The 25,604-nt window shown below is 52.3% G+C and overlaps 1 protein-coding gene across 6 annotated transcripts; it reads right to left on the bottom strand.

The window, feature by feature from the left end:
* Positions 1–486: 486 nt before the first annotated feature.
* Positions 487–23,169, bottom strand: MMP28 (matrix metallopeptidase 28). 6 transcript variants are annotated; one of them, XM_023652995.2, is made up of 8 exons: positions 22,602–23,169; positions 12,552–12,631; positions 12,146–12,333; positions 6,550–6,774; positions 4,317–4,562; positions 2,741–2,971; positions 2,339–2,506; positions 487–1,508 (listed from the first exon to the last, which is right to left on the bottom strand). In XM_023652995.2, exons 1-8 carry the CDS (start codon positions 22,710–22,712, stop codon positions 1,114–1,116), a joined length of 1,644 nt encoding a protein of 547 aa, XP_023508763.1. In that variant the 5' UTR covers positions 22,713–23,169; the 3' UTR covers positions 487–1,113. The 6 variants fall into 6 exon arrangements, with proteins under 6 accessions (XP_023508763.1, XP_001917946.2, XP_070083708.1 ...); XM_001917911.6 differs by having other exon boundaries at positions 2,822–2,971; positions 22,602–23,168; XM_070227607.1 differs by having other exon boundaries at positions 2,741–2,821; positions 22,602–23,168.
* Positions 23,170–25,604: the final 2,435 nt, after the last annotated feature.

The following is a 25,604-nucleotide window of genomic DNA, read 5'->3' as shown; positions in this document are numbered from 1 at the left end:
CCTGGAAGCCTGGTCTTGCTGAGGTCGATGCGTGTGCAGATGAGGTACTGGCTGGTGTGGAGCAGGAAGGACTAGAGAACCAGGTGCTAAAATGCTGGGACTGTCTGAGGCAGAAGACAGGGAGGCTGGGGAGCTGGTTCCTTCTCCAGGAATCCCAGCTATTCTTGGCCAGCCAGCAGGAGCTCCTGGAATGCTGCGTGTGTGGCCTGGAGAATGGGGCCATTGTGAGCACAGGGCCTCCCCCGAGCGCCTGCAGCAGTGCAGACCTCCAGAGCGGCCCCTGTCCTCTCCCAGCCGCACGTGGTTCTCCATCTGGCCTAGGGGGTGAGGAGAGGCAAGGACATTTTGCTTTTTGGGGAGAGGCAGGCCCCTCGCCTCATCACAACTCTACACACACAAAGCCCGCTGGCCCTGGCTTGGATGGAGGGGTGTGGTCTCAGCCTCCTGGGCATCCTTCCCCCTGCTTTCACTGGAAACCAGTCCAAGGAAGGCTGATTGGCACCTCCAGGTCCACCAGCTGGGGGCACCTCTTTATTCCAGCCCCCCACAAAAAGTCCAGGCCCAGCAGGCCTGCCTGCATCCGTCTCCCTCTTGCTCTGGTCCTGACCCCCTGCAGGGCCTCTGAGGTTGGTGACCCTTGTACTCAACCCATGCAGGTTTCCTGGGGGTGGGGCCTCTGATTAAATAAGACACAGTTCTCCAAGGACTGAGCCAGGAGGTCCTAGGGGAAGGGGACGGTCTCGCAAAGGGGTCCCAACCTCTCTGTTGAGTTTTGCGTCCTCCCTGGTTGTCCACTGCCTCATAGACAGAGCTGCACCTTTAGCAGAAGAAACAATGCCCCAGGCTTGAGGAGGAAAGAGTCTTAGGGGAGAGGGTCATGGGGTCTTGGGACCTTTTTGGCTTCTCCTTGGATTGATCCCGGCCCCACCTCCATGTGGTGGGGACAGCAGAAAGACAAAGCCACGTTCTCCAGGGAACAGTTGCAGACAAACTTCCCTGCTGCGTCTTCTGCAGGGGAGCTCAGAGCTTTCAAGACAGCTTCTGCCCCTGGGGCAGGGAACACAGTGGGCCACGAGTGGGCCACCAACAGTTCACTAAGAGGTGGAGGTGCCTTCAGAACAGAGCGCCCCCCGAGTTGGCGTGCCAGCAGCCCATCCAGGGCAGCTCCGTGGCCCAGGGCCCCGAGGCGGTGGCCTGCAGTTTAGCCTGGTCCAGGCGCCAGTAGCGGTCATCTCGGAAGAAGATGATGGAGCCGTCGGGCCGGGGCAGGGCGCCGCTGACCTCCTCAGGGACCCCGCCCCAGTCCTGCAGGCCTCGGGGGTAGTACGGCTCCACCTGCAGTCCCCCTCGGGCCAGCACGTAGTAGCGGGCACCCTTGAAGAGGACGAGGCGGCCCAGGGGAGGGAAGAAGAGGGCAGCATCGGGGTGTCGGGGCAGGCCGCCTGCCCGGCACAGCTGTGGCGACCCCCACGCTGGCTTGGGGCCCTGGAACCTCCAGCATCGATTCCCTGTGGGGCATTGGGAGAGCCAGGGTGAGCCAGCGGCTCTCGCCCCTTGGTCCTCCACCCCACCTCTGACCCCCTAGACCTCTGCTCCCCCTGGTGTTGGAGCCCAAGGTGGTTAGTATTCGTGATCATCAAAATGGATCATACTAAAATTTAAACCGTAGGGGAGGGGCTGCTGTGGCCTAGACTTCCAGCAGGTGTCAGCAGAGGGCAGACAGCGCTGAGGAAGCTACCTATCCCCACTGAGGAGCAGGCCCCTCCCGGGTGAGGAAGGACCCACAGCGGGGGGCCAGGCCTTTCTTTACCACCAGGACTCACGGTCCCGGGAGCGCAGGGAGCTTTGCTTTAACTCCTGTAACCCAACACCTCCAATCGTGTAGTGCCTAGAAGGCACCCAATGTCTGTTGAATGAATGAAGGAATGAATGAATGAACGCTATTCCTGAAGCAATGTACTGTGCATTCCTTAGACATGTTCTTTTAATCCTCCTTCGCCAACAAACTCAAGGGATTATTTCCCCCATTCAGGAAATTCAAGCTCCCAGAGTTAGGAGACAAGCTCAACCCCACACAGCCAGGATCCCAGGGGAGGTACGGACTCTCCGCTGAGTGATCCTTGCTTCCCGCTAGACTGTTCTCTGAAACACTCCCAACTTCTCTCTCTAGGACAACTTTGACACCCGCGCCCCCTAATCCGTCACTGAAGGAATCTCCTAACAGAGTTCCCTGGGCCCACACGTTCAGATTGGAATGGAGGTTCCCCCTCTTTTGACTTTGGGCAGGACGCCTCCCCTCTCTAGGCCTCCATTTTCTCATCCGCCCCGGGGCTGGTACCTTTGAAGAAGTAGAAGTCTCCATCCTCCAATGACACCGCAGCAGCCTCAATGTATGGGGGCAGCCCGGCCCACCTTTCCTGTAGTGGACGGGGCTCGGAGACATTGCCATCAGCTGTCACCTCCCAGAAGTGGCTCCCTTGGAAAATGTACAGTCTCTGCTGCCCGTCTGCCCGGAGACAAGAGAGAGCTGAGGAGCGACCATGAGCCTCCTGACTCCCTCCCAGGGAAGGTGCTTCCCGAGAACCCACCTTCCCAAAGGGACGCGAGAGGATGGAGTGCGCACAGCTGGGGTGGAGGGAGAGCGTGCAGGGGGAAGCAGTGTTTTGCTCGGTGTGGGCGTGCTACCCGGCAGAATGCTTGTGGCTTGGAATTTCTGGATTTTATTACTCATTCCCCCTACCTTGTATGCCAGCTCTGGAGACCCCTGGAGAGGTGGGGGAGGAGGGAAGAAGGAAGTGAGGCACTGGTGGGACCATCTTACCTACAGTGATGGCATCGAAGGAAGAGTGGCAATATTTAGGACCCTGGGTTTCAGGGCGCCTCCCCTGGGCTCTGTGGGGGTCCCAGGCCTCAAAGTCAGTGAACAGCTTTCCTGGGAGCTGGATGGCCACTGAGCCCCCCTGGGGCTTCCCTTCATGGGGAAGGAGAGAAGAGGGAGAGAACACATGCTGGTTGAGGGTAAGTGAAGGGCTTGGTTCCTTGGCTCCCCCTTGGTTCCTTTCATCCTTATCTGATGGGAGGGCAGGGAAGGAGAGCAGGGTTGGGTGTTAAGAGTTATCCTTGGTACCTGGGATTAACCATAGCACTAAACTCAGCAGTCCTCTCTCCTACCTAACAGTCCAGGAAAGAGGAACCTACTGAGATGAAATTGGAGTGGGGGACCAAACACTGGTTTGGAACTAAGAAGGGCAGAGGGTCTTCTTCCTGAGTCCTGCACAACGCAGATGACATGAGGGCAGAGCTCAGGGGCCCGGGCTGTGATAATTACTGCAATTATAATAATTACATTACTATTCTTCACTTATAAGAGTGAGGCAGAGTCCCACAAGCTTAAAATTTGGCACCAGCCCCTGAATCCTGGTCTGCAACTTCCTAGCTGTGTGACCTTGGACAAGTTACCTAACCTCTCTGAGCCTCATTTGCCTCGTGTGTGCACAAAAAGATACTTACCTCCTGGGTGTGCTGTATGTTAAGTGCCTGGCCCACAGTAGACACTCATGAAATAGCAGCTGTTATTATTACATTTGTGTAGGTTTCTTAGGCTACAAGCCATGTTCATACCCACTAGTACAACAGCCCTGAGAGGTAAGCAGGGCTTCAATTATTATCCGTTTCCTCGGAAGGTACAACTGAGGGCTCTCAGAGGGAAAACGCTTTGCCCAAGAGCAACTGCTAATCAGGAATGGAACGGTGACTTGAACCCCGGCTCCTGGCCCGGCCACGGCACCCCCACACTCTGAGGGAGGCAGCCCCGGGCTGTTTGTGGGGCCTGGGGTCCAGGCAGGTCTCTGGGCGGCAGCACTGGCCAGTTCACTCTGGGGGAGAAGACCTTGTGTGAGTTCACGGCCAGGCAGAGGCCCCGGCTTGGCAGGAAGCGGGCATCAGCGTCATGGAGGGGGGAGGCTGGGGGTTAGCCAGCGGGACTGGGAGCAGGAATGAGGGGTCTAGGTGACGGGGCAGCGATGCCAGAGGAACCGCGGAGGCCGGGCTTTGGGCAGGAAGCAGGACTTGGAAGGCAAAGGAGGGCTGTGCACAGGAATTGGTTGCGAGTGACAGAGGGCAGGCATGGCGGGAGCAGGAGCCTGAGGTTTTTCAGATCGGAGAGGAGCCCGCGGCTTCAGGACCGGCGACGGGGAGGCCAGATTCCTGCGCTTCGGACGCGGGGGATCCCAGTAGAGGAACCGGGGTCCCAGCCCTGGAGGCGACGGGGGCGGGGGCAGGGGTGGGGCCAGCGGCGGGCACGGCTGGGGGCTCACCATACAGGCTCTGCACGGCCAGCACGTCGTCCCAGCTGAGCAGCGCGTCGCGGCCCAGCTTCTTGTAGTAGGGCGCCATGAGCGCGCGCGGCGCGGGCGAGTGGCTCAGGCCCAGCGTGTGGCCAATCTCGTGCGCCAGCACCACGAACAGATTGCGCCCGCGCCGGCGGCTCAGGGACCAGCGCTCGTCCCGGTCGAAGTGCGCTTCGCCGCGGCGCGGCAGGAAGGCGTGCGCCAGGGCGCCCCCTGCAGGCGGCGCAGAGGGTCAGCGGAGCCGCGGCTCGCGGCGCCCCCAAGGTCCCACCAACCGGGGCTAATGCCATGGGGGCGGGGGGCTGGGCGGTGCCTGCTTTCTGCAACATAATTTCCCTCCTAATTAAGTCTGGCAGAAGCTGAGCGTGGAGCAGGGCACACGTGACTAGGCGGTTGGGTATGGACACCGAAGAGGCAGTGTAGTGTACATATAGCATGGGGCCAAACTGCCAGGGTTCCAATCCTGGTTTATACCGTTTACTAGCTGTGTGACCTTGGGCAAATAACTTAACCCCTCTGCGTCTTAGCGTCCTGATCTGAAAATGGGAATGATGATAATGAGGTTCTTCCTCACAGGGGCTGTTCTGAGGATTAAAAAGGGATGTGTGTATGTTATATATAAGACTTAGTGCCCAGCACAAAATAAATGCTATATAGGAATTATTTTCAAAAAGATCTAGGAGTAGGTACAGTGGTTACCCCAGAAGGGGGTACGTTGGGGCCTTCTGGAGTGTTGGTAATGTCCTTTCTTGATCTGGGTGCGTTTATACATGTGCATAGTTTCTTTAATAAAAAAGCATATATATATATATATATTCTTGTGTTCTTGCCCTCCCTCTGCCAGGGCCCCTCTGTGGGTCTCTACCTCCTGCTTGTAACAGGAGTGAGCAGAGGGAGCTGGGCTGGATCAGTGCTTCTGGAGCTTGCAGTGTGCCCCAGATGGAGCTCATCAGTCACAGTTTCCAGGGCCCCACCCCTCACAATTCGCTTTCCACGGGGGCAGGGGTCAGCACACTGCACTGGGGTAATGTTGGCTTAGAAGCTTGTTGAGGGTTTTTCCCGCGTTGCCTTCTTGGAGGCCAGGCCAATGGGGACTGACAGAGGTCAGGAGGCTGCCCTCAAAGGAGAGCCTCACGGAGCATGGAGAGCCGGCCATGGGAGGGGGAATACACATCTCCTATTTTGAATATGCCTCAAGCTGTTTTGAGCTGTTCAACTCTAACGATAATCCTGGGAGACAGATGGGCAGGTTTCAGAGAGAGAAAACCTAAACTCAAAAGACAAAGCCTGGGTCCAAATCAGAGAGCCAACTCCCAGGCCAGTGCAGTCTTAGCTACCAGACTCCACCTGGGATGGACAGAAACCTCTCACGTAGAGATCACGGGTGAAGTGAGTTACATGCAAGCGCCTGTGGGCGCCACATGTGGACTCTTAAAAAGCTTAGATTTCTCCCAGTCCTACCCCGGGACCCAGCAGCAGGACCTGAAGTGGGCTTTGCTCTGAGTGGGCTTGATGGAAAGCAGAAGAGTGCAAGGGTCGGGGGGCTATACTCCCAGGCCACACGGGGCTTAAGTCTCCAGCCTGAAGGGGTCCGGGGAGGTCTCCTTTCCTCATCTGGGGGGAGGAGATGCACAGACAGCCCTCGTTCAGGTTCTGAAGGCCAGTGTTGGGCAAAATGGGAGGAGAGCAGTTTAAAAAGCAGCCATAAGCTTTTAGGTTGGGGGCAAAAAGGAGAACCGTCTGGGGCTGTGGGGACGTGAAGTGCTTCTGTGGCAGGCAGGGGGCAGAATGCTCTTGCCCGGTGGCCGTGACTGTGGTAGTGGGTGGGGGGAGGGCAGGAGTGGAGCAGTAGTGGTCTCTGGATGTTTTTAGGGCCTTGCTCTGGAGAACAAGAGAGGCACAGGCCTGTCTAGAGACAGGGGAGGGATGATGGGACCTCAGAAGTTTCTCCCAGAATTCTCTTTAGAGTTTGCAAAGCACTTTCCAGCCAGAACCTCATCTGACTGTCCTTTCAGCCATGTGACACATAATAAGGCAGGGACCATTGTTCCCAATCTATAGATGGGGAGACTGAGGGTTCTTGGAGGGGGATACAGCTTGGCCAAGGCCAAAGGCAGAGTGATTGCTCCGTTGCCCTCCCCAGACTGTCTCTCCTCCTCGGGTTCCCCTCCTGCCATGTGGAGAGGCTCTGTGTCAGCACCTGGCCCATCAAAGGCATTGCCCAGCCCGTCATTGTGGTCCCCTTGGAAGAAGGTGAGGCGGATGTCAGCCGGGCCTGTGGCGGGGGCCTCCCAGAACTCCAGCGCCGAGACGTTGCTCCACAGTTGGAAGGCGGCGCGCACGGCCCCCCGAACGGCCGGCTCGGGCAGGTGCTGGGGCCAGTTCACCAGGCGGTAGGAGAGGTGCTGCTTGTACCACTTGTTGCCTGCCACCCAGAGAGGCCGCGTCAGTTATACCTGCAGAGGCTGGGGCTGTCACCATGGACTGGTAGGATGGGGAGAGAGGCCCTCCTCCAGGGAGTCCCTGATCTGATGGAGAAGACACAGCCCTTGCCCTGGGAGGTCCTGCATTTGGCTGGGGAGACGCTGCTCTCGGGCTGACAGGACTAGCCTTGTCCTGGAGAGTCCCCAGTCTAGTGGCTTGGTCTGGGGAGGTTGTACTATGATGGGGGGGATGCAGCCTCTGCCTGGGAAAAGCTCTCAAACTGAAAAACTCTCTGGTCTGGGGTCTTCTTCTCCACAGCTTGGGCTAAGCCTGAAAACCACTCTGCTCCTCTTGCTGGCAGCAAACCCCAGCCCCTGCCCACCTTGTCAGGATGGAGGAGAGGTGGGGCCCCAGCCTCTCACCCCTTCCTCCTCTCCACCTCCCCTTCCACCTCCCTTTCCAGTGCCTCGGGCCTGAGGCTGACAAGTGACCACAAGACCCATTTATTCCAGGTCCTTCCCTGACCTTTTGCCCTCCCCCTTACTTCCTCAGGGACTCTGGAGGGCTCTGAGGTGAAAACAAATAAGAACAAAGGGTGTGTTTTGTCACTGACAAGAGAGAAATTTTTCCATTGCCACTTAGTTATGAGTTTCCAAAGCTTCTTTGCCCAAAACTGCAGTTCCTCCCTGAGGCCTGAGACGCTGGCCTCTGGCCTGAACCCCGGGGTCAACTGGTCCCTCTGCAGCTCACCATGGGCCATTTCTGAGCCCTGAAAGCTTGGGGGCTGAGATTGTGACCCCAACTGAAAGACTTGCAGCTCGGAGGCAGGACCCCTGGGCCTGGGGAGCGCACCAGAATCATGTTGTCTTTTGGGCTTCGGTTTCCCAAATGGACCAGGTTCCCGGGGCATGGGTGACAAGTAGATAGGGCAGGCCTGACGGTGCTAGGAGCCCAGGCCAGCGGGCACAGCCCACTCTCCCCTTGGAGGGGCTGCTGAAGATTCAGACCTCCTGCCCCTTTGTTCTGGGGCAGTCCTTGCCTGAACCAGCCAGGAGGAGTGGAGTCATGCAAGTTTGGCCATCTCCTTATCCAACCTCTCTGTGCTCTATTCCGGGGAAATTGAGAGCAGGGGGAAGGAGCTGCTCAGAGTCACTGAATGAGTGAGTTGCCGAGCAAGGCCCTGCACCCAGGCCCTGACAGCTGATGCAGTGCACTTTCCACTCCACCACACAGATAGGCAGGCACCTTTGCTAAGACTCAAGCCTTATAAATTTGCCTAAACACCACTCCTTCGGGTCAAAGCAGGGGTTCTGCAGGAGCTGAAATTCTCCTGGTGAAAGGGAGGGTCTAAGACAGCAGAGGAGCTGAGCGCCCTTTCCCTCCCTCCATCCCCCATGGAAGTAGGGGAGGGCAATGTCCCTTCTCCCACCCCTGAGCCAAGCTCCATTCAAGGCAATGCTGCCTCCAGAGCCTGTTTGGCCTGGCAGCCACCCAACCCCTCCCAGCCAGTGACCAGCCCTCAGAGAGGGAAGAGGGAAGGATTCTAAGGAAGGGAGGGAGACGAGGAATGCAGAGGGAAGGCTTGGGGTTCAGAGGCGCCGCCCACCCAAGGGTTCATTATGTGCCAATGACACTTTTAGTTGCATTGTAAGTCTTCACCGGCCCTGGACTAGCTGGTGCTGGGCTCTTTGCACCCTGCCATGGGTGACCAACTCCCAGACTCTCCCCTCCAACCTTCAAGCTTCTAAAAAAGTGTGAGGTGGCTCCTTCTGCCTCTTTGCAGCTAAGGGAGGTCCCTTACTTTGCAGCTAAGGGAGGTCCCGCTGGCGGGAAAGAGGGAGGATGGGCAATTCTCTCACTCTAGGTAGCCAGTGAAGGTGACAGCTCACAGGATAAAAACCTTCTGTGAAACTGTGTGTGTGTGTTCAGCGGAGGATAGGGAAGACAAATAGGAACAGGAATTGAGAGAAAATGACTAATTTTCCTTGGGAGGAGAGCTGGTGGAGGGTCGTTGGTGTGCCTGCCAGGAAGGAAGGAACCTCCCCGGGCCAGCAGCCTGAGCCCTCTCCCCTGTCTTCTCCCAGATTTATGTCCTTGGAGCAAGCTGGCCGACTTCAGGCCCCATCACAAACTCCTGGCTGGGCAGCGCTGGTTTCCATGGTGACTTCCAGGCCCCAGTGGCACCTGGCACTGCACCCCCCCACACCCTTGCTCCCATATCTAAAAGGGAAGAGGGAAGTAAAAGGAGATGGGGAAGGGAGGAGAGCTAGATTCCTTGCCTGTGGAGGACCCTGGAGTCCTGACTCTCAACAGGCAACTCATATGGTAGAAAGAACAAGGTTTGGAATCCCAGTGACCCTGCTTACAACCTTACATGACAAATTACGGAATCTCTCCAGGCCTCATTTTCCTTATCTGCAAAGTGGGCCTGATAAGACCTACCTCATGGTAAAAATGAAATAGCAAATGAAATAGCACTGTGAAGCAGCCTGGCATGTGGTGGGTGCCGAGTAAATATCCATTCCCTTCTCTTTCCTCTCCCCCGCCAGAATCACCCCTGTGCTCCCCACGCCTTCAGCTCTATGAGAGAGCAGGGGGATTGAAAATCGTTCCTGCAGGCCCAGAGGGGAGCAGGCGCTTGGAATGAGGTTGCCAGATTTAAGAAATAAAAATATGGATTGCCTAGTTAAATTTGAATTTCAGATAAATAACAATACTTTTTTTAGTGCAAGCATGTGAAAACAAACCAGTTATTTGTCGTTCATCTGTAATTCAAATTTAACTGGGCATCCTGTGTTTTATCTGGCAGCCCTACCCTGGAACCCAGCTTCATCTGCATAGCATTCACCCACATAATGGAAAGTCGCTAGCCCAGGAATCCACTTCATTTTTTAAAGCATCTACCCACGTTCCGGGGTTTTTCACATGTAGAAACTCACTTAATCCTCCCAATGACAAGAGGACTTGGCCACACTCTGGCTATGTGGCCCTGGGAAAGTTACCTAAGTTCTTGATCCCTCAGTTTGCTCATCTGTAAAATGAGGATAATAACAGTACCTATCTTGTAGGGATGTTACGGGATTAAATGAGTTAATCCCATTAGGACTGTGCTTGGCACATCATAAATGCTCAAAAGTGTTAACCGTCATTATTCCATTTTCTTTCCTGAGGCATAGGAAGCGCTCAGTGCCTGCCAAGCACACAGCTCCCTTCTAGGGAATGCCTTCCCACCCAGGAGGTAAAGGAAGTCTCAAGCTGCTGTAGTTCACCTTGTGAACAAGAGGGAAATTCTCTGTGTAACCTCACCACTGCTGTCTGGACCAGGGGTCAGTGTCAGACAATGAAATGGGGTTAAGCCGGTGGGTGAGGCCACCTGCCTGGGAGGTGGTTTAGTATGAATCTCTGTCTAAAAGGGAGGCTCCAAATTGGATAGTGGCAAAAGGACTTGATCAGATCCTCCCTTGAGGCATGAGAAGATGAGATGCTGGCAGACAAAGCATTCCCAGTGCTCAGGTCACGCCCTGCATGCCCAGGAGGCATTGTCCCAATTCTCTGAGAGATCAACTCCAGCCTGGAAGTGCCACTGCTGAGGCTGTGTCAGGGGCTGCCCCACTTGGCACTGTATTCTCACAACGAGCCTTTCTCTTTGGTAATCAGGGCCCGTATCTCCTGTGCAATCTGAAAGGGCCTCTGTCTCAGACGAGGAAACAGAGCAAAGTGACATGGTCCAGGTCACACAGCTGAGCCCAGAGCGCCAGCTCCAGGGACGCTGCTCCAGCTCACGTGCCTCCGCAGTGCCCCTCTGCTGTCCATAAACACAGAGGGACGCAGAACAGGTTGACACCAAGGACGTCTTGACCCCAGAATCTGGACCCCATCACTGCTTCCTTGCTCTATCAGGAACGTGGCTGGTCAGTCCTGGGGACCCAGAGTGGCTGGATGTGTAGACACAGTGGAATTGGATTGGCAAACACTTGGAAACAGCCACCCTCAAGAGCTGAAGGGAACCACCCACATTTTCCTCATGGATTAGCTAAGAAATAAAAACAAACTATAGGCCCTCTGTCCTGTTCAGAATGGATATTGTCGGTAAAAGTAGTTATAAATTAAATGAGGCAGTGGCTGAAAGTGCTCATAGTAATAAGATTTACAGATGAAAACCTGGCTGAAGAACCTCATCTGGTTAGAAATCTTACCAGTGAAAACTGATTGGAGAAAACTTGACTTAGTACAAACAAGATGTTAATTACACACAGTGAAACTTGTTATTGATGGACGATTGACAGAAGAATCAAATTTTGTGTGAGTGTGTGTGAGGAAGATTAGCCCTGAGCTAACATCTGTTGCCAATCCTCCTCTTTTTGCTTGAGGAAGATTGTCACTGAGCTAACATCTGTGCCCATCTTCCTCCATTTTATGTGGGATGCCGCCACAGCGTGGCTTGAGGAATGGTGCTAGGTCTGTGCCTGGATCCGAACTCGCGAACCCCAGGCAGCCAAAGTGGAGCACATGAACTTAACCACTGCGCCACCAGGCAGCTCCCAGAAGAATCAAATCTTCTTCATAAATCTTAGATTGGTAACATTTGACCCCAGAAGATTGGATTTGGACAAAGAAGGAGGAAGAGGAGGAGGAGAAGCAAAGAAAACATCAAAACTATAAAAGGAAAATACAATCGCAGAAAGTGTAATGTGTAAAATGTGCTATGATGAAATGTTCAGAATAGGCAAATCCATAGAGACAGAAAGTAGATTGGTGGTTGCCTAGGGGCTGGGGGAAGGGGACTGGGGAGTGACTTCTAATGGGTCTGGGGTTTCTTTTTGAAGTAATGAAAATGTTGTGGAATTAGATTGTGGTAGTGGTTGCACAATTTTGCAAATATACTAAGAACCATTGAATTGTACACTTTAAATGGGCAAACCATATGGTATATGAATTATATTTCAATAAAGCTGTTAAAAATGTGCTATGGACAAAATAAAACTGATCAATGAATCACATCTTTGTTGAATAGTTCTTATGAAAAAAGAATCGATTCTGATGAAAATAACTTCAGTAAAATATAAAGGAAAATGTTGGCAACGGTTTAACTGCCCTGCACATCAAATTGATGGAGGAATTAAGTGAGCTTGATGGGGTTTTCTGTGGAAAATGCACAAAGAAAGTTCATCGATGTAGGTACCATTCTGATTTAAACATCTGTGTCTACAAATATGGTCCTCAAGTTGAGAGGTCCCACTGCTCCTCACTCTCCCGCCCTAGAGAAGAGGTTATTGACAAAGCCCGGTCTGAGGCTGAGCCGATTTTTTTCTGGCCATGGGGCTTCAGGATGTTGGGAAACCCCAGCTTAGCTAGATTTTAGCAATGCTCACCTTGCTTTGCGAAGCGTTTCTTACGCCTCATTTTGCCCCGGTGTCCAGCAAACCGGGCACTGACCCTCTCAGTCCAGGCCACCTGACTGTCTGTATCCGCAACCCCACATCGGGGCCGCATCATCTGGCGCAGGGTGGCAGGGTCCAGCACGCCACTGACCGGCAGCTGGGACACCCACTGGAACTCCCTGTCAAGGAGGAATTGAGAAAAAGGACCACAAAGGGAGGACGGGCGGTGGGGTTGGGGGCAGGGAGCTTCCCTGGAGACAGCAGGAGGATGGGGGCAGGGGAGGGAGGGAGCAATGACCCCGGACACACGTGGAAGGCCGGCCTTCCAGGAGGAGGAAGGAGGCGACTCAAGCTTTGCACTCAGCGCCCCCACATCCTCCACATCCCTGCATCGTACCTGATGGCACTGCTGAATTGCGTGGACGTGGGAGCTCTGGAGGCCTGTTCATCGAGATATCCGTACTTCTCCAGGAATGCCTGAGGGAGAGAGGAATGTCAGCTTTCCCCACAGTGTGGCATCCTTTCCTCTCCCTCGGTCTCCAAGGATCCGTGGCACATACATCATGCCTGGTCTCATCTTTAGTTCCAACAGGGTGTATGAGCTACGGCAGGAAGAGTCCTGGGATCCAAGTCAGAAGGACCTGGCCTCAGTTCCAGGCCACCACTGACTAACTGGATGGCATTGGGCAAGACACTCAATATTTCTGAACCTTAGCTTGCTTAATTCCCAACTTGGCCAAGCAGGCCCTAGCCGGCCCATCTCACGCCATGCTCAGGAATCTAGCAGGGCACGCTGGACGGTAGAGTTATGGGCTCTGGAGTCAGGCTGGCTTGGGTTTAAACCCCAATTAGCAAGCCACTTCTCTACACCACAGGTTTCTTATCTCTAAAATGGGCTTAGAAATAGTACCTACCTTACAGGATTTTTGCAAGGATGAATCACAATAGTGAATATAAAACACCGAACACAGGGCCTGGCACGTGGTAGGGACTCCATACAGAGTAGCTGTTATGATATGTGCGATGTAAACAGACGTGATTCATGTGCCTCAACTCTGCTCCTGAACCTCTCTCCCTTCTCTAGGAGGTTTCCCTCTATTGATTAGCAGTTGAGTTGATCACTGCCAGCTCTGCCACGCCTGGATTGGGAATGAATTCTCTCTCGAATTCTGGTTTCTCCCAAACAATTCTCCTCCCCTCAAATACAGATATATTTAAGGCCCCATGAATGACAAACGCACTTACCTTCAACTCTATGGTTTATATAAAAACTTAACAGCCTGGAGAAGTGTTTTTTGAATTAGAAACCTGCATTCTCCTCCTTTCATTCATTCAGTTGTGAATTCACACGGTGTACTAGGTACCCTGCCAGGTGCAAGGGTCAACAAGACACCCCTAAAGGAGCTTATATACTTGTGGGTAGAGGCAGATGATAGAAACATAGATGACAAATAAATAAAGGAGACAGTTTTGGTGCTAGAAAGAAAAGAAACCGGGGGATGTGAGTGACAATAACTTAGAAACTTTACATGAGGGCGTCAGGGGCGGAGCCTCTGAAGAGCTCATATCTGATCTGAGTACTAAAGAATGAGACGTTGTAGCCATGCAACAAGGTGGGAAAGGGTGTTGGAGACAGAGGGAGCGGCAAAGGCCAGCCTGAGCTGGGAAATACGCTGATGTGCTCAAGGAACAGAAGGAAGGCTGGACCACAGTGAGTGTGAAGAAGCCAGCATGCGATGAAGTCAGAGAGAGAGGCAGGACTGTCAGCCAGGGTAAGAAATGTGAGTTTTACTTACTGACGATGGATTAATTGTGGGGAATGACAGAAAGGGAGGAATCGGGATGGCTCCTAAATTTTTGCTTTGGAAGGCAATGCCATTTACTGTATGAGGAAGCCTGAGGTAGGAAGGGTTGGGGGCGGATGGGAATAAGATTAACACGGTGATGTCAAGTGGCACTGGCTGTCTGATGCTGGAGCTCAAAGGAGAAGCCCACGCACAGGATATGAAGCTGCGGACCTGGATGAGATGCCCCGGGGACATTAGTCTAACTACAGAATATCCCATGGCCTACATTCCTTTTACTCACTGCCTGCCCTCACACACCTGGGAGCCGCTCTCTCAGCAACCAAGTTCTTGGAGGCCAGGGGAGAGACATGTGTGACTCACTGTCCTTATTGATCCCCAGTCCTACCCTTCGGAGAAACGATGCACTTGGATCTCTGCTTGCCCTTCTCGCTGATAAAGACCCATCAATGGATTTTAAAAAACGTCACCTGCTTAATTCTTTTTTTTTTTTTTTTGAGGAATATTAGCCCTGAGCTAATATCTGCCATCGATCCTCCTCTTTTTGCTGAGGAAGACTGGCCCTGAACTAACATCCATGCCCATCTTCCTCTGCTTTATATGTGGGACGCAGTCCACAGCATGGCTTGCCAAGCAGTGCATAGGTCCACACCCGGGATCCGAACCAGCAAACTCCAGGCCAGTGAAGCAGAATGTGTGAACTTAACTGCTGCACCACCGGGCCAGCCCATCTTGCTTAATTCTTATACAGACACATATCATCTCCTCATTTTTACCCCTCCTTGCTGTGTTACCTATACAGAAATAATTTTCTGTCTTCCTTGTTCTCTTACCCATTTTTCTTTGCTGTATTTCTAAACTCAAATCAACTCCAATCACCATTGCTGCCTCAAGGAAAATGCACAAGTAGGGGATGCAACGAGACACTAAGAGCCAGCATGGGCAAGCACTCAGTCTTTGCAGAATCCAGCCTCCTCTTTGTGGATTTCACTACATCCATCTTCAGTGACCTCCCCATCTTCTCAATAAAGCCACTTTCTATAAGGAACCCTTATTCTAGGCAACAGAACACTTTCCAAGTCCGTTGTATTGTTTTTCCGCGTTACTTTATCAGTATTTCAGCACTATTGTTTTCTTTTTTCCTTTTGCAAATGTACACTATTTTGCAATGCATAATGGATTAAAGGAATCCTAGTGGCTTTATCTAGAAGACTATTTACTGCTCAAAATAGTGTGGCATCATGGAATAGCCACCAGGCTCGGGAGCAAGAGTCTGTTCCCAACTCTGACTCTGTTGGGTGGCTGGGGACAAATTACTTAACCTGTCTGAGTCTCTGTTTCCTCACCCACAATGTGAGAACAAGGATAATCCCACAGGATTCTTAGAAGGATTAAATAAAGCAACCCACATTTAGCATAATACCTGGTACATAGTAAGTGCTCAGTAAACAGTTGATCTAGTTGATTTACCTTAGAGGGAACATTAACAACAGACTTTTGGAATGCAACTCCCCCCAGCTGTAGGATGGGAACTGCTCTAAACAAGGCAGTTACACCTCTGTCCTCAATTCAGATGCTCTAACTCAGACCTGCCTTACCCCAGCCAGGTGCCCGGTTCTCTTCCTTGCGTCGTCGTGAGGATGGAAAGAACAACTTTCTAAAGGAAGCCAGGGAATTAATGTCTCCTCAGAAGTGGTTTTGCTGACTGAGTGACTTGTGAGGGACTGGGTCACAGGCCAACAGGCTGGCACTCCCTGTGCCCTCCCCCCAAACCCGCCCAGCCCTTATCAGGGAGTTGGCTGGGGTTCTGGAACTATGAAGCTTGGACAGAGCGGGAAGGGGGAGGGAAATTGACTAGCGGCGTCTCCTGTTTCCTGGCTCAGCTGCCGTGCCTGGTACTTTGGCAGGCAAGGTGGGGCGGAGAGGCTGGGTGGAGGGCAGGACCAGGGGAGAGGCCTTTTCCAGGGGTCCCTCAGAGGGGAAGCCCTGGGCGTTTCTTCCTGACTCCGCTGGGACACTGTGGGTTGCAAGACAGAGCTGAACTCCCACTAGGCAGAGAGAGCTGTGTCCAGGACACCAGCCAAGAGACAGCAAAAGAATGAGAAAAAGAAATTTTAAGAATTTGGCATTTTATATTTCCATAAAAGCACTGAAGCGTTATAATGGGGATTAGCAGGACTTAAGAACTCCCTTATACTTATTTTTGTTTATTATGCACATATTTAAAATTTTTTTAACTTCAAGGAAGGGGCCCCTTAATACTGTCAGTGCTGAGTGCTCTAAAGTTCTGCTGAGTGGAGGCCGACCCACATCCCTAGGTAGGGAGCAGGTACGGTTGAGATGCCCTCTGCTCCTGCAGCTGTCCCTAACATTCTTCTGTGAGCCTATTTGCTGTGCCTCAGTTTCCCCTGCAAAGGTGAGAGGAATGCCCCTGTCTGCATGGGAGACAGAGCGGGGGTGTGGGGCAGGCCACAGCGTGGCACAGGGATGCCTGGACAGGACAAAGAACTGGGAGATTCTCATCCCAGCTCCACCACTGACCACCCTGGAGGAGTCATGTCCCTTCCAGGCTGCAGTTTTCCTGGTGCTTGTCCTGTGTTCTCTTGGGGACTCCCCAAGCTCCACCTGGGGTCACTCTGTTCCCCCTTCTTGCAAGCAGGGCCCGGGCTGCTCCTCTCTGCCTTGTAACACTAGGTGTTCTCTCTTCCCTATTCTTCAGCCATCCTCTCTCCTAGCGAGCCCAAGGCTTGAACTGAATAGAGAGGAAGCCGGAGGGCTGTGCCTCTTCCGTGATTCATCCTGCTTGGGCCTAAAAGCTTGTGCCAACCTGCCTCACCCTGTAGGTCAGGGCTGGGGCCACTCTTCTGGAGAATTGCCTCTGAAAAGCTGTGGGAGTGGCTGAGGTGTCTGGGTAAAATGAAAATGGTTCTTCCCAGGACCCAGAAAGCTGAGTAGAATCTGAACTCCAGGGGTTCCAGTCCTGCCTCTGTCCTGACTTGTCATGGGAGGGTGTGTAGAGCCCAACCCATTTAGTGCCTGAGGGAAGGGGAAATTCTGGCCATTTCTGAGCAGGGCAAGACTAGCAAGCAGGTGTAGCAAAATGAACCCAGGCCTGAGTAAGAACTCTGAGTCACTGGCCTGGCAGGGCAAGAGCACTAGCCTGAGTGTCTTGAGTTTTGTTCTTGGTGCTGCTGCTAACTGTGTGTCCTTAGGCAAGTCCTTTACCTCTCTGGGCCTCAGCTTCCTCTTCTGTAAAATGAGGGGTTCGGATTAGAGCTAAGACATGCTCCAGCTCCATCTCTTATGGCAGCCTTGCTTCTGCAACTGATTAGCTGTGTGAACCACGACAAAGTTATTTAACCTCTCTGTGCCCCAAAGCATAAAATTGGGGTAGGACTACTGCTCTACATTTCTCAGAGGATCGTCATGAAAATCCGGTAAGAAGAGGCTTTGATAAAGCTTTATGATAACTGTGCCATTAAAAACGTTATTTTTCCCTCTGTAGTCAGAGAGCTTTATTGCAGGAAGGGCCCTTTGGTAGATGAGTCTAGGAGGGGCCAGCTTCCAGTCTCATGTCCACAGAGTAGCTGTGGCAGCCTCCATATCAAAGAATTGTAGCAGCAAAAATGAAACCAAGGACGAAAAATGGCAAAGTGGCAAGCTCGTGCAGAAACCATGTTGCTTGACGGATGATTTATTCCATCTCATGATGTTTTTGTAAGATTTTAGTCTTTCCATAGTGACTCTATGTGATTGTTTTTATCATTCAATTCATCTTTAGAATTATTAGCCAAGCCAAGATGCAAGAGATGATGGTTGGCGTTCTGCCTTAGTGTGTTCTATAAATAAAAACGTTTTCTGGATATCAGAAGCACAGTGAGCTCTTGACTATTGTAGAGCTTTTAAGGATATTACATCTTCTTTGAGCTTCACAATCACCCTGCAAGAACATAGGCAGGACAAATGTTCTTGTTCCCATTTTAAAGATGAGGAAATTAAGTCTCAGGGGAGTGCAGTGTCTTGCTGAAGGGTCCTAGTGAGGGACAGAACCAATCCTTGAACCAGAGTCCTCTGACACCCATCTCAGAATGTGTCATTTCACATTCAAACAAGTGACGCAGAGGCTCTGAAACTGCAGGAGCTGGGCCAAGTTGCTCTCTGCCTTGGGGAGACGGCCCTCAAATATGAAAAAGGTAAAACTGGGGGTGTTTCTAGCTGGATTCCTGCTGTCTCTTCTGCAAGCAGGTCCAGGGGCAGAGCAGAGGGAAGAAGCTGCTTGGGCGGTGGACCCCGGCTTTCAATAGAGGCTGGGATCACAACTCCCATCACACCCCAAACTAGTCGTCTGACAAGCCACAGGCCTTCAACAGGACTCAAGCATGTTCCTTCACAAAGACAGACATCTGCTTCCAGGATGCTTTGCTTTTGCTCTCTGGCTCCTGGAGCCTACTGAAGGCCTTAGGGGAGTGGGGCCAGCTTGGTCTCCTTCCTTTATTTTGGGCAAAGGCGTCCCCTTCCTTCTGACTCCTGTGCTCTTTGCCTCCTTTCCCTTGTTCCTAGTCTCATATTCACAAAGTTCTGTCTGGGTGTAACCTAGATACCTCTTACTATAATTCCCGCTCCTCCTTTCATTTTCCGTCGTTAAGGAAGTTGGAAAACATTAGCTGGCCTGTCTCCATCCAGACCCCATCTTGCACTTTTTCCAAAGCCAAATAACCATGCTGTAGGGACTCAGGGTCCTCACTAGGCTTGTGGGGCTAAGTTTAGGGCACAACATGCCCTAACCAAGGCTGGGTCTAGGGAGAGTGTCTACTCATCTCTCCCTTCTTTGTTCCTGCTTCCACAACCCAGCTTTTGCTAGCTTTCTTGGTTTTCAAGCTGGCTTGACAACTGCTTTTCCACCAACTTGTGGTCCTCTGGGACCCTCCAGAGACTCTTCTGCACTTCTATTCACCCTGTACCCATGAGTCACTGAGCTGAGCTCTTGGGAACAGCTTCCACGCCTGGGCTTCTGGGTTTCTGACTCACAAAAAGTCAAATGAATGGCTCCAGGGTATGAGAAACAGACACTGCAACTGTGGGTGGATACTCCACAGAAGCTCTGATGTCTCCCTGGAGAAACAAACGACCCAGCTCCTTGTTGTACTGGCACACTGAGAACAGCTGTGCAGATACGCATAGACCACCACGTGGAAGGCGTGTCCTGGGCATACTGCCTGCGTATTCTAAAGAAGAGCCAAGCAAAGCATGGTAGATAGATCCCTTGGGACAGTCTGTGTCGCCCAAGCATAGGACAGGGCCTGGCTAGGAATGGGAATGGGCCAGGGTGATGATGTCATTCATTAACTCTCGATCTCGCAACCCAGCAGTGAAGGCTCTTCCTACTCACCAGTGTTGTGAGCAGCCCTAGTTTTCCTAAGTGGCCAACAAGGAACTTGTTCATAATGCAGCTTTGTAAGTAGTCAGTCTCCACCCAGGCAAAGCCCGCTCTGGAAAGCCCTCAACTTTATCACTTTGTGTGCACACAGGGGACACAGAGAGCCATGCACACAGGGCACAGGAGTACACACAGTGACCTCCAGACAGACAGACATGGACACACAGGCCGACGAAGTGAATACACACACACAGAAGCAGAAACACACAAACACACCAAAGCCAAAGAATGTTAGCACTAGAGAGAACCTTAGAAATCATTTAAGAAATTTAACTCCCTTATTTTACAGAGGATGAAACTGCAGCCTGGAGAAGTGAAGGGACTAGCCATGCTTTTACTTCTTCCCTTCTGTGTCCTGAACTCTGACCTTCGCCCATGAGCTCAGCAGGACTGCTGTGCTCTGCTGGGGTCTAGCTCCTTGCACTGTGGTGATCCAGGGTGATCATGGGGCTCACTTCGTGAGTTGCCCTTCTCTGGATGATTGTATTTCCCTAAATGAGAATATCTCTCATTCCCATTCTCTTCTTATAATGTGACTTCAACACTCCTCCCATCAGTTGTGGGGTCTATGTTCCCTCTCGTTCAACCTGGATGGCAGCTTGTGGCTGCTCCTGCCAACGGAGTACAGCAGAAGTGATGCCATGCAACTTCCTCGTTTAGGTCACAAAAAGAGGACAACTTCTTCTGCTTCTCTCCCTCTCTGTCTCTCTGTCTCTCTCTCTTGGAACACTCATCCTGGAGATCCAGCCACCATATTTCAAGGCAGCCCAAACTAGGCCACATGGACAGACCACGTGGATAGGCCCACCTGGAGAAGAACCAAGGCCCCCAGCGGACAGCCAGCATCAACTGACAGACAGCAAACAGCCTTCAGATGATTCCAACCCCAGACAGAGGCAAGCTATCCTGATGTGAGACAAGCTATCCTGAAGTGCCCTGTTTGAAATTCTGATCCACAACATCTGTGAACATAATCAATGGTTATTTTACCTGACTAAGTTTTGGGGTAATTTGTAACGTAGCCATAGTAACTGCAACACCGTCTCAGGAATTACAGTCTGGGCTGCCTGTTGTCCAATGCTGAAAATAGTTGCCTTATGTATTTTGTCTTGTGTTATTGTTGTAGGAGAGCTAGTCACCAAGCCAGGACTTTAATCTGAAGCTCTGTTCTCTAAAATAATGATAAGAATAGCAACACTGAGAGCAACTTCCTTTTACAGGCAGCTTTCTACGTACTAGGCATTGTGCTGGGCATTTTACATACATTATCTCAACGAGACCACACGACAATCTTGTGAAATAGGCATTATTAACCCCCATTGTACAGAGAAGGAAAAAGGTTCACAGAGGTTAAATGATTCACCAATGGTTTTGCACACAGGTCTGTCTGACGCTGGAGCCCATGCCGTTGACCACATACAGAAACACATATAGACATACCCCCCCACCAATTTGCATATATACACATATGTATGTACATGCATAGGCATATAGAGACACATCCCCATTAAGCATTTCCAGAGCTTTTTATGCTTTTAAAATATTTCTTGTTCTCAGAGTTAAAAATCCCTGTCCCCCAGATATATTACACAGGCTGAAAGAGACTCAATCTGCTAGACATTATGCTTCCCAAGCACACCCCAGGATGAAATTCCCTCCATCTGGGGCCACCGCAGGCATGGGCAGCAGAGATATTGCTCTGTTCTCCTGCCAAAAACTGCCTGAACCCCGGACCTGGGGGGAGGTGGGGTGGGACTCTTAACAAGAGTTGGCTTGGTAGACAGAAGCCTTCTCCTGGGGCCATGAGGACTCTGTACTTGATGTTGTAAGACACTAAATTCAGAGAAACAAAGTGATTCTAGAATGTGCCAAAGCACAGAGCACAAGCAAGAGACCAGTGCCTCGAAGAGGAGAGGATGAAGGAGTTTGAGAGAGGACCCCCTTGTTGAGGGAGGGTCATTTCCAAATATTCCAGAGCAGCGGTGGGAGTTGGCTGATGGAAGGAAGAGTGATTCAGAGAAGGCTCTCCTCTTTCTGCAGGCTTCCCAAATCCTTATCCTTAAAATAGTGGAGACCCCAATCCTAATCTTGAGAAGAGCTAAGAACACAGACAGAGATGCTTCTTTGGGGAAGAAAGAAATGCTACTGATGTATTATTACAATCACCTTTATGCAGAAAATAGACACCCCAAGTGGATCCCCACCCTGACCTTACAAAAGTTCCCCTTGTGCAACCTACAGCAAGCAGTTGAGTCCGAAGCAGGGCAATGCAATGGGACAGCTTTAAGGGTCACCTCCACCTCTGGGACCCAGTGTCTCAAGTTCAGTCCTGAAGGACTGTTTAAAGCCCCTTAGAAGCAATCTTAAGAGTATACTATTCTTCCTTTTTTTTTTTTTTTTTGAGGAAGATTAGCCCTGAGCTAACTGCTGCCAATCCTCCTCTTTTTGCTGAGGAAGAGTGGCCCTGAGCTAACATCCGTGCCCATCTTCCTCTCGTTTTTTATATGTGGGACGCCTGCCACAGCATGGTGTGCCAAGCGGTGCCACGTTCGCACCCGGGATCCGAACCGGCGAACCCCGGGCCGCTGAGAAGCGGAAGGTGCGAACTTAACCGCTGCGCCACCAGGCTGGCCCCAAGAATATGCTATTCTTACCCATTTTACAGATTAAGAAACTAGCTCTGAGCCTGGGCGCTGACTTGCCCAAGCTGGTCAGCGGCAGCACCAGCCCAGGAAGCCAGTGCTGTCCCGCGTCCCTGTCCAGCGCCTGTCAGCAGTACCCGCTCCACTGCACCAATCTGGGGGCCTCCACAGCGTCTGACCCTCACTCTGGGAGGGCTCAGGACATCCGATGAATGAACAGTCAAGTCTCCCCAGCCTAGGCGGGGAGGGACAGTGGCTCCGTGCCAAACTAGGGTGCAAGGGTTCCTTCTCTCTCAGCTGTGGCCTGTCCGTCCCATCTTGTCGCTCCCTCCTTCCCCGCGTCCGGGAAAATCAAAGCAGATCCGCGTGCCTGTGTGGTCTCAGCCCTGGCTCAGGGGAGAATGCTGCCCCTGGCTCTTTGTGTGCAAGTGTGAAGGGTGCGGAGGGTAGAGGGAGGGTAAGGCAGATTGTCAGCTCAGACGGGACGGCTGGGCAGCCTGACTGCAAAGTTCTAGAGGGTCTCAAGCCCGCGGACCCCTCTCCGCCCCGCATCCACCGCGTACCTCTGCCTCCCTGTGCCGCTCCTGGCCTCCGCGCTCCGCCAGCCGGGCGTCCAGGCTGCCCCACAGCAGCAGCTGCAGGGCGCGCAGCAGGAGGCGGACACGCGCGACCATCTCGCCGCCGCCCCTGCCGCGGGGCGCGGGGGCGTGGGGAGCTGCGGCGCGCGGGGAAGCCCACGAGCGGTCAGCGGTGCCTGGTACCCGGCGGGTGCGCCAGCTCTGCGCTGCCCCGACGCGGAGGGGGAAGGTCCCGGGGGCTCTCCGGTGCCCGGGCTCTGCGCGCTGGGCCGCTCCTCCGTGGCACTTCCCCGGGAGCGGGCCCGAGGTCGTCCAGCCCAGGCAGCGCCTGCCCGCGGATCCGCCGGCCTGGGGAACTAGAAGGAGAGGGAGGAAAAGAAGGAGGAGGGGCGGGAGCCAGACACTCGGGCCACACCCACCCGGCTCCGCCACTGGAACGCGCAGAGGTCCTGGAGCCTCTTCCGCAGGCGGTACGGCCTCGCCAGGCGCCCGCTGCCGCCCTGCCGCCCTGCGGACCAGTTCTCTCTCCAGCCACCTTCGGTTGACCTCGATCTCTCCGGGGAGGGCGGGGAAAGAAGCGTTTTCTTCAACCTAACAAGCTCCCTGAGACTTCGATGAACAGAGTCCAGGCCTACTTGAGGGTCATTGATTGTTTCAGCCAGGCTATCAGGGAGCGAGGCCCTGGGATGTGAGTGAAGGAGCCCTGGGCTGGGGTCAGAAGAGTTGGGTTTGAGTTCCAGATCTGCTTCTTTACTAGCCGTGTGAATCCTGCCTCAGCCACCTGCTGGCTGTGTGGTCTTGGGCAAGTCACTCACCCTCTCTGAACTGATTTTTTTCTTATCAGTAAATGGGGATAATAAGAATACCAATACCATGTGACTGTAGGGAGCATTTAATGAGAGAATATTGCCTGTGAGTAACTAAGCACCGTGCCTGGCATCATGCAATACACATTTAATAAACGGTAGGCTGCTACTCTGTGATTTTTGGCAAAGGAGTTAACCACTTCAAGCGTCAGTTTCCTCATCAATAAAACGAGAGCAAATGATGTTTAGTTCTCGGAGTTGCATGAAGATTAAAAGAAAAAAATGAGTGCAAAGGGCCTGGCTTTATATATCCTACACAGCCGTAGTAAGGATGGAGTGAGATGATTTAGGAGAAAGCCTTAGCTAAACTCAGACTGAGCTCAAGTAAACTGTTTTCATTATCTGCCTTAGTAACTGCAAGCAAGTTGCTGCCTGTCTTTTAGCCTCAATTCGCTATCTGTAAAATGCAAATGGCACAATGATACCCACCTCTGGAGGATGTCGTGGGGATCAGATGAATTGATATGTGTAAAAATAATTTGGGATCTATCAAGTTCCACGCAAATGTCATGCAGTGTTCTTATCCTAAGGCTTAGGGCCTCAGTCGCACACAGAATGTTTTTGTGTTATTTAGAAAAAGGCGCCGCTCAGGTGGAGGAATTTTGAAAAGGCGCCTTTTTGAGTAAATCTCCTAGAAACAGGCATTCCTGTGGGCGGACTAATTGGAAATAGGCCCTGCCCACCTCCCAACCAAAAGATGAAAAGGAGGCACTCAGCCTGGGCGAACCAATTAGAAACAGGCACTCCTCTGGGCAGACCAATGAGAAAAAGGCGCCCTTCAATAGCTCAGACACATGGCTGTGCCAGGGCTCCGCCGTCGGCATAGAGTTGAGGATGGAGTTCTTTGCCCATCCATGCCCCCTGTCCGCCGGTGCCCTTGTTCACACCTGTAAGGAGAGTCCCTGCTTGCAATGGAGCCCCAGAGATGACAGACAAGGCCTGGGCCTTACCCTAAGAGAGCTTTCAGTCTAGGGGGGCCAACTAGAACGAAGGTCTCCAGCCAAGGACAGAACCGACAGTGACACGGTTACAGATTCAGGCAAAGTCCTGCAGTGAGCCTGCAGGAAAGGTGATTCTGAAGGGGAGGGGAGTAGGGTTGCTAGGTTGAGCAAATAAAAATACAGGATGCCCGGTTAAGCTCCAATATCAGATTAATGACAAATAATTTTTTAATATAAGTATGTGCCAATGCAATATTTGGGATATACTTGCACTAGAAAATTATTCATTCTTAATCTGAAATTCAAGTTTAACTGGGCATCCTCTATTTTATCTGGCAACCCAGAGAGTGTGTGTTTGTGGGGGTATATCAGAAGGTTGCAGGTGTGACATGGTATATGGTGTCCTTGATGAATGTGTAGATTTTGATAGCCCAGATACAGCTTTGCTTTGGGTTAGGGAGCTCTGAGGAGCATCTGTTGGTAAGGACTCTGTGGCCCAAGCCAGATTCAAACCCAGGTTTGCCAGTTCTCTCTCCAGGCAGAATCTCTCCATCCCTTCCTCCAGTACATCCTAAGGGGTTTTTCATTTCAGTTGCACCGGGAGGAGAGGGGAAGGTGGGAAGCAGTGGTTCTCTGGAGGGCTGAGCGACCAGGAGGAGACGAGCTTGGCCGCTCAGAGAGCTGATCCTGCCTTTCCCTGCATCCCAGGTTAGCCCTGGTCCCTGGACCTGCAAAACTAGCACAACTGCTGTGTTTGAAAGTTGACGTCCCCTGCTTTCCTTTTACGTCCTTGGTTGGATCATTTCATCCCATCCTTACCTGCCCTCACTTCACCTCTACTTGTGGTCACTGGAGATGCTATCCCAGACTTGGAAGTGCTTGTGAGAATTTATGCAGAACACACCCACCCTGGGCTTCAACCATGCCTTTGCACAGGCTGTCTCCATTTCCCAGGAAGACAGCATGTTTCCACAGTTAGAACTTGGGTCGCAGGAGGCTTCGGTTCCTTTTTGCCTCTGAAGCTTACTCATAAATCCGAGAGCACCAAATTCTGTGATCTTCTTCGGGAATCCAGGGGCCTACAGAGCTTCACAACTGACTTGCTGTATTTTATTATTTTCCAGGACACATCCTGAGCGAAAGCACTTTGGATGCGATGAAGAAGGAGGCAGCTACCATGT

This window comes from Equus caballus, chromosome 11 (genome assembly GCF_041296265.1).
Source record: "Equus caballus isolate H_3958 breed thoroughbred chromosome 11, TB-T2T, whole genome shotgun sequence".
Classification (NCBI taxonomy): Eukaryota; Metazoa; Chordata; class Mammalia; order Perissodactyla; family Equidae; genus Equus; species Equus caballus.
Note: the sequence above shows the minus strand (reverse complement) of the source record. Positions and strands in the feature narration are given on the sequence as shown.

Excerpts from the sequence above, each read along its gene's own strand:
- MMP28 (XM_023652995.2), bottom strand. The coding sequence starts at position 22,712 with ATGGTCGCGCGTGTCCGCCTCCTGCTGCGCGCCCTGCAGCTGCTGCTG. Across the intron at positions 6,775-12,145 it reads GAAACGCTTCGCAAAGCAAG|GCAACAAGTGGTACAAGCAG; the intron begins GTGAGCATTGCT and ends TCTGGGTGGCAG. Across the intron at positions 4,563-6,549 it reads CAATGCCTTTGATGGGCCAG|GGGGCGCCCTGGCGCACGCC; the intron begins GTGCTGACACAG and ends CGCCGCCTGCAG.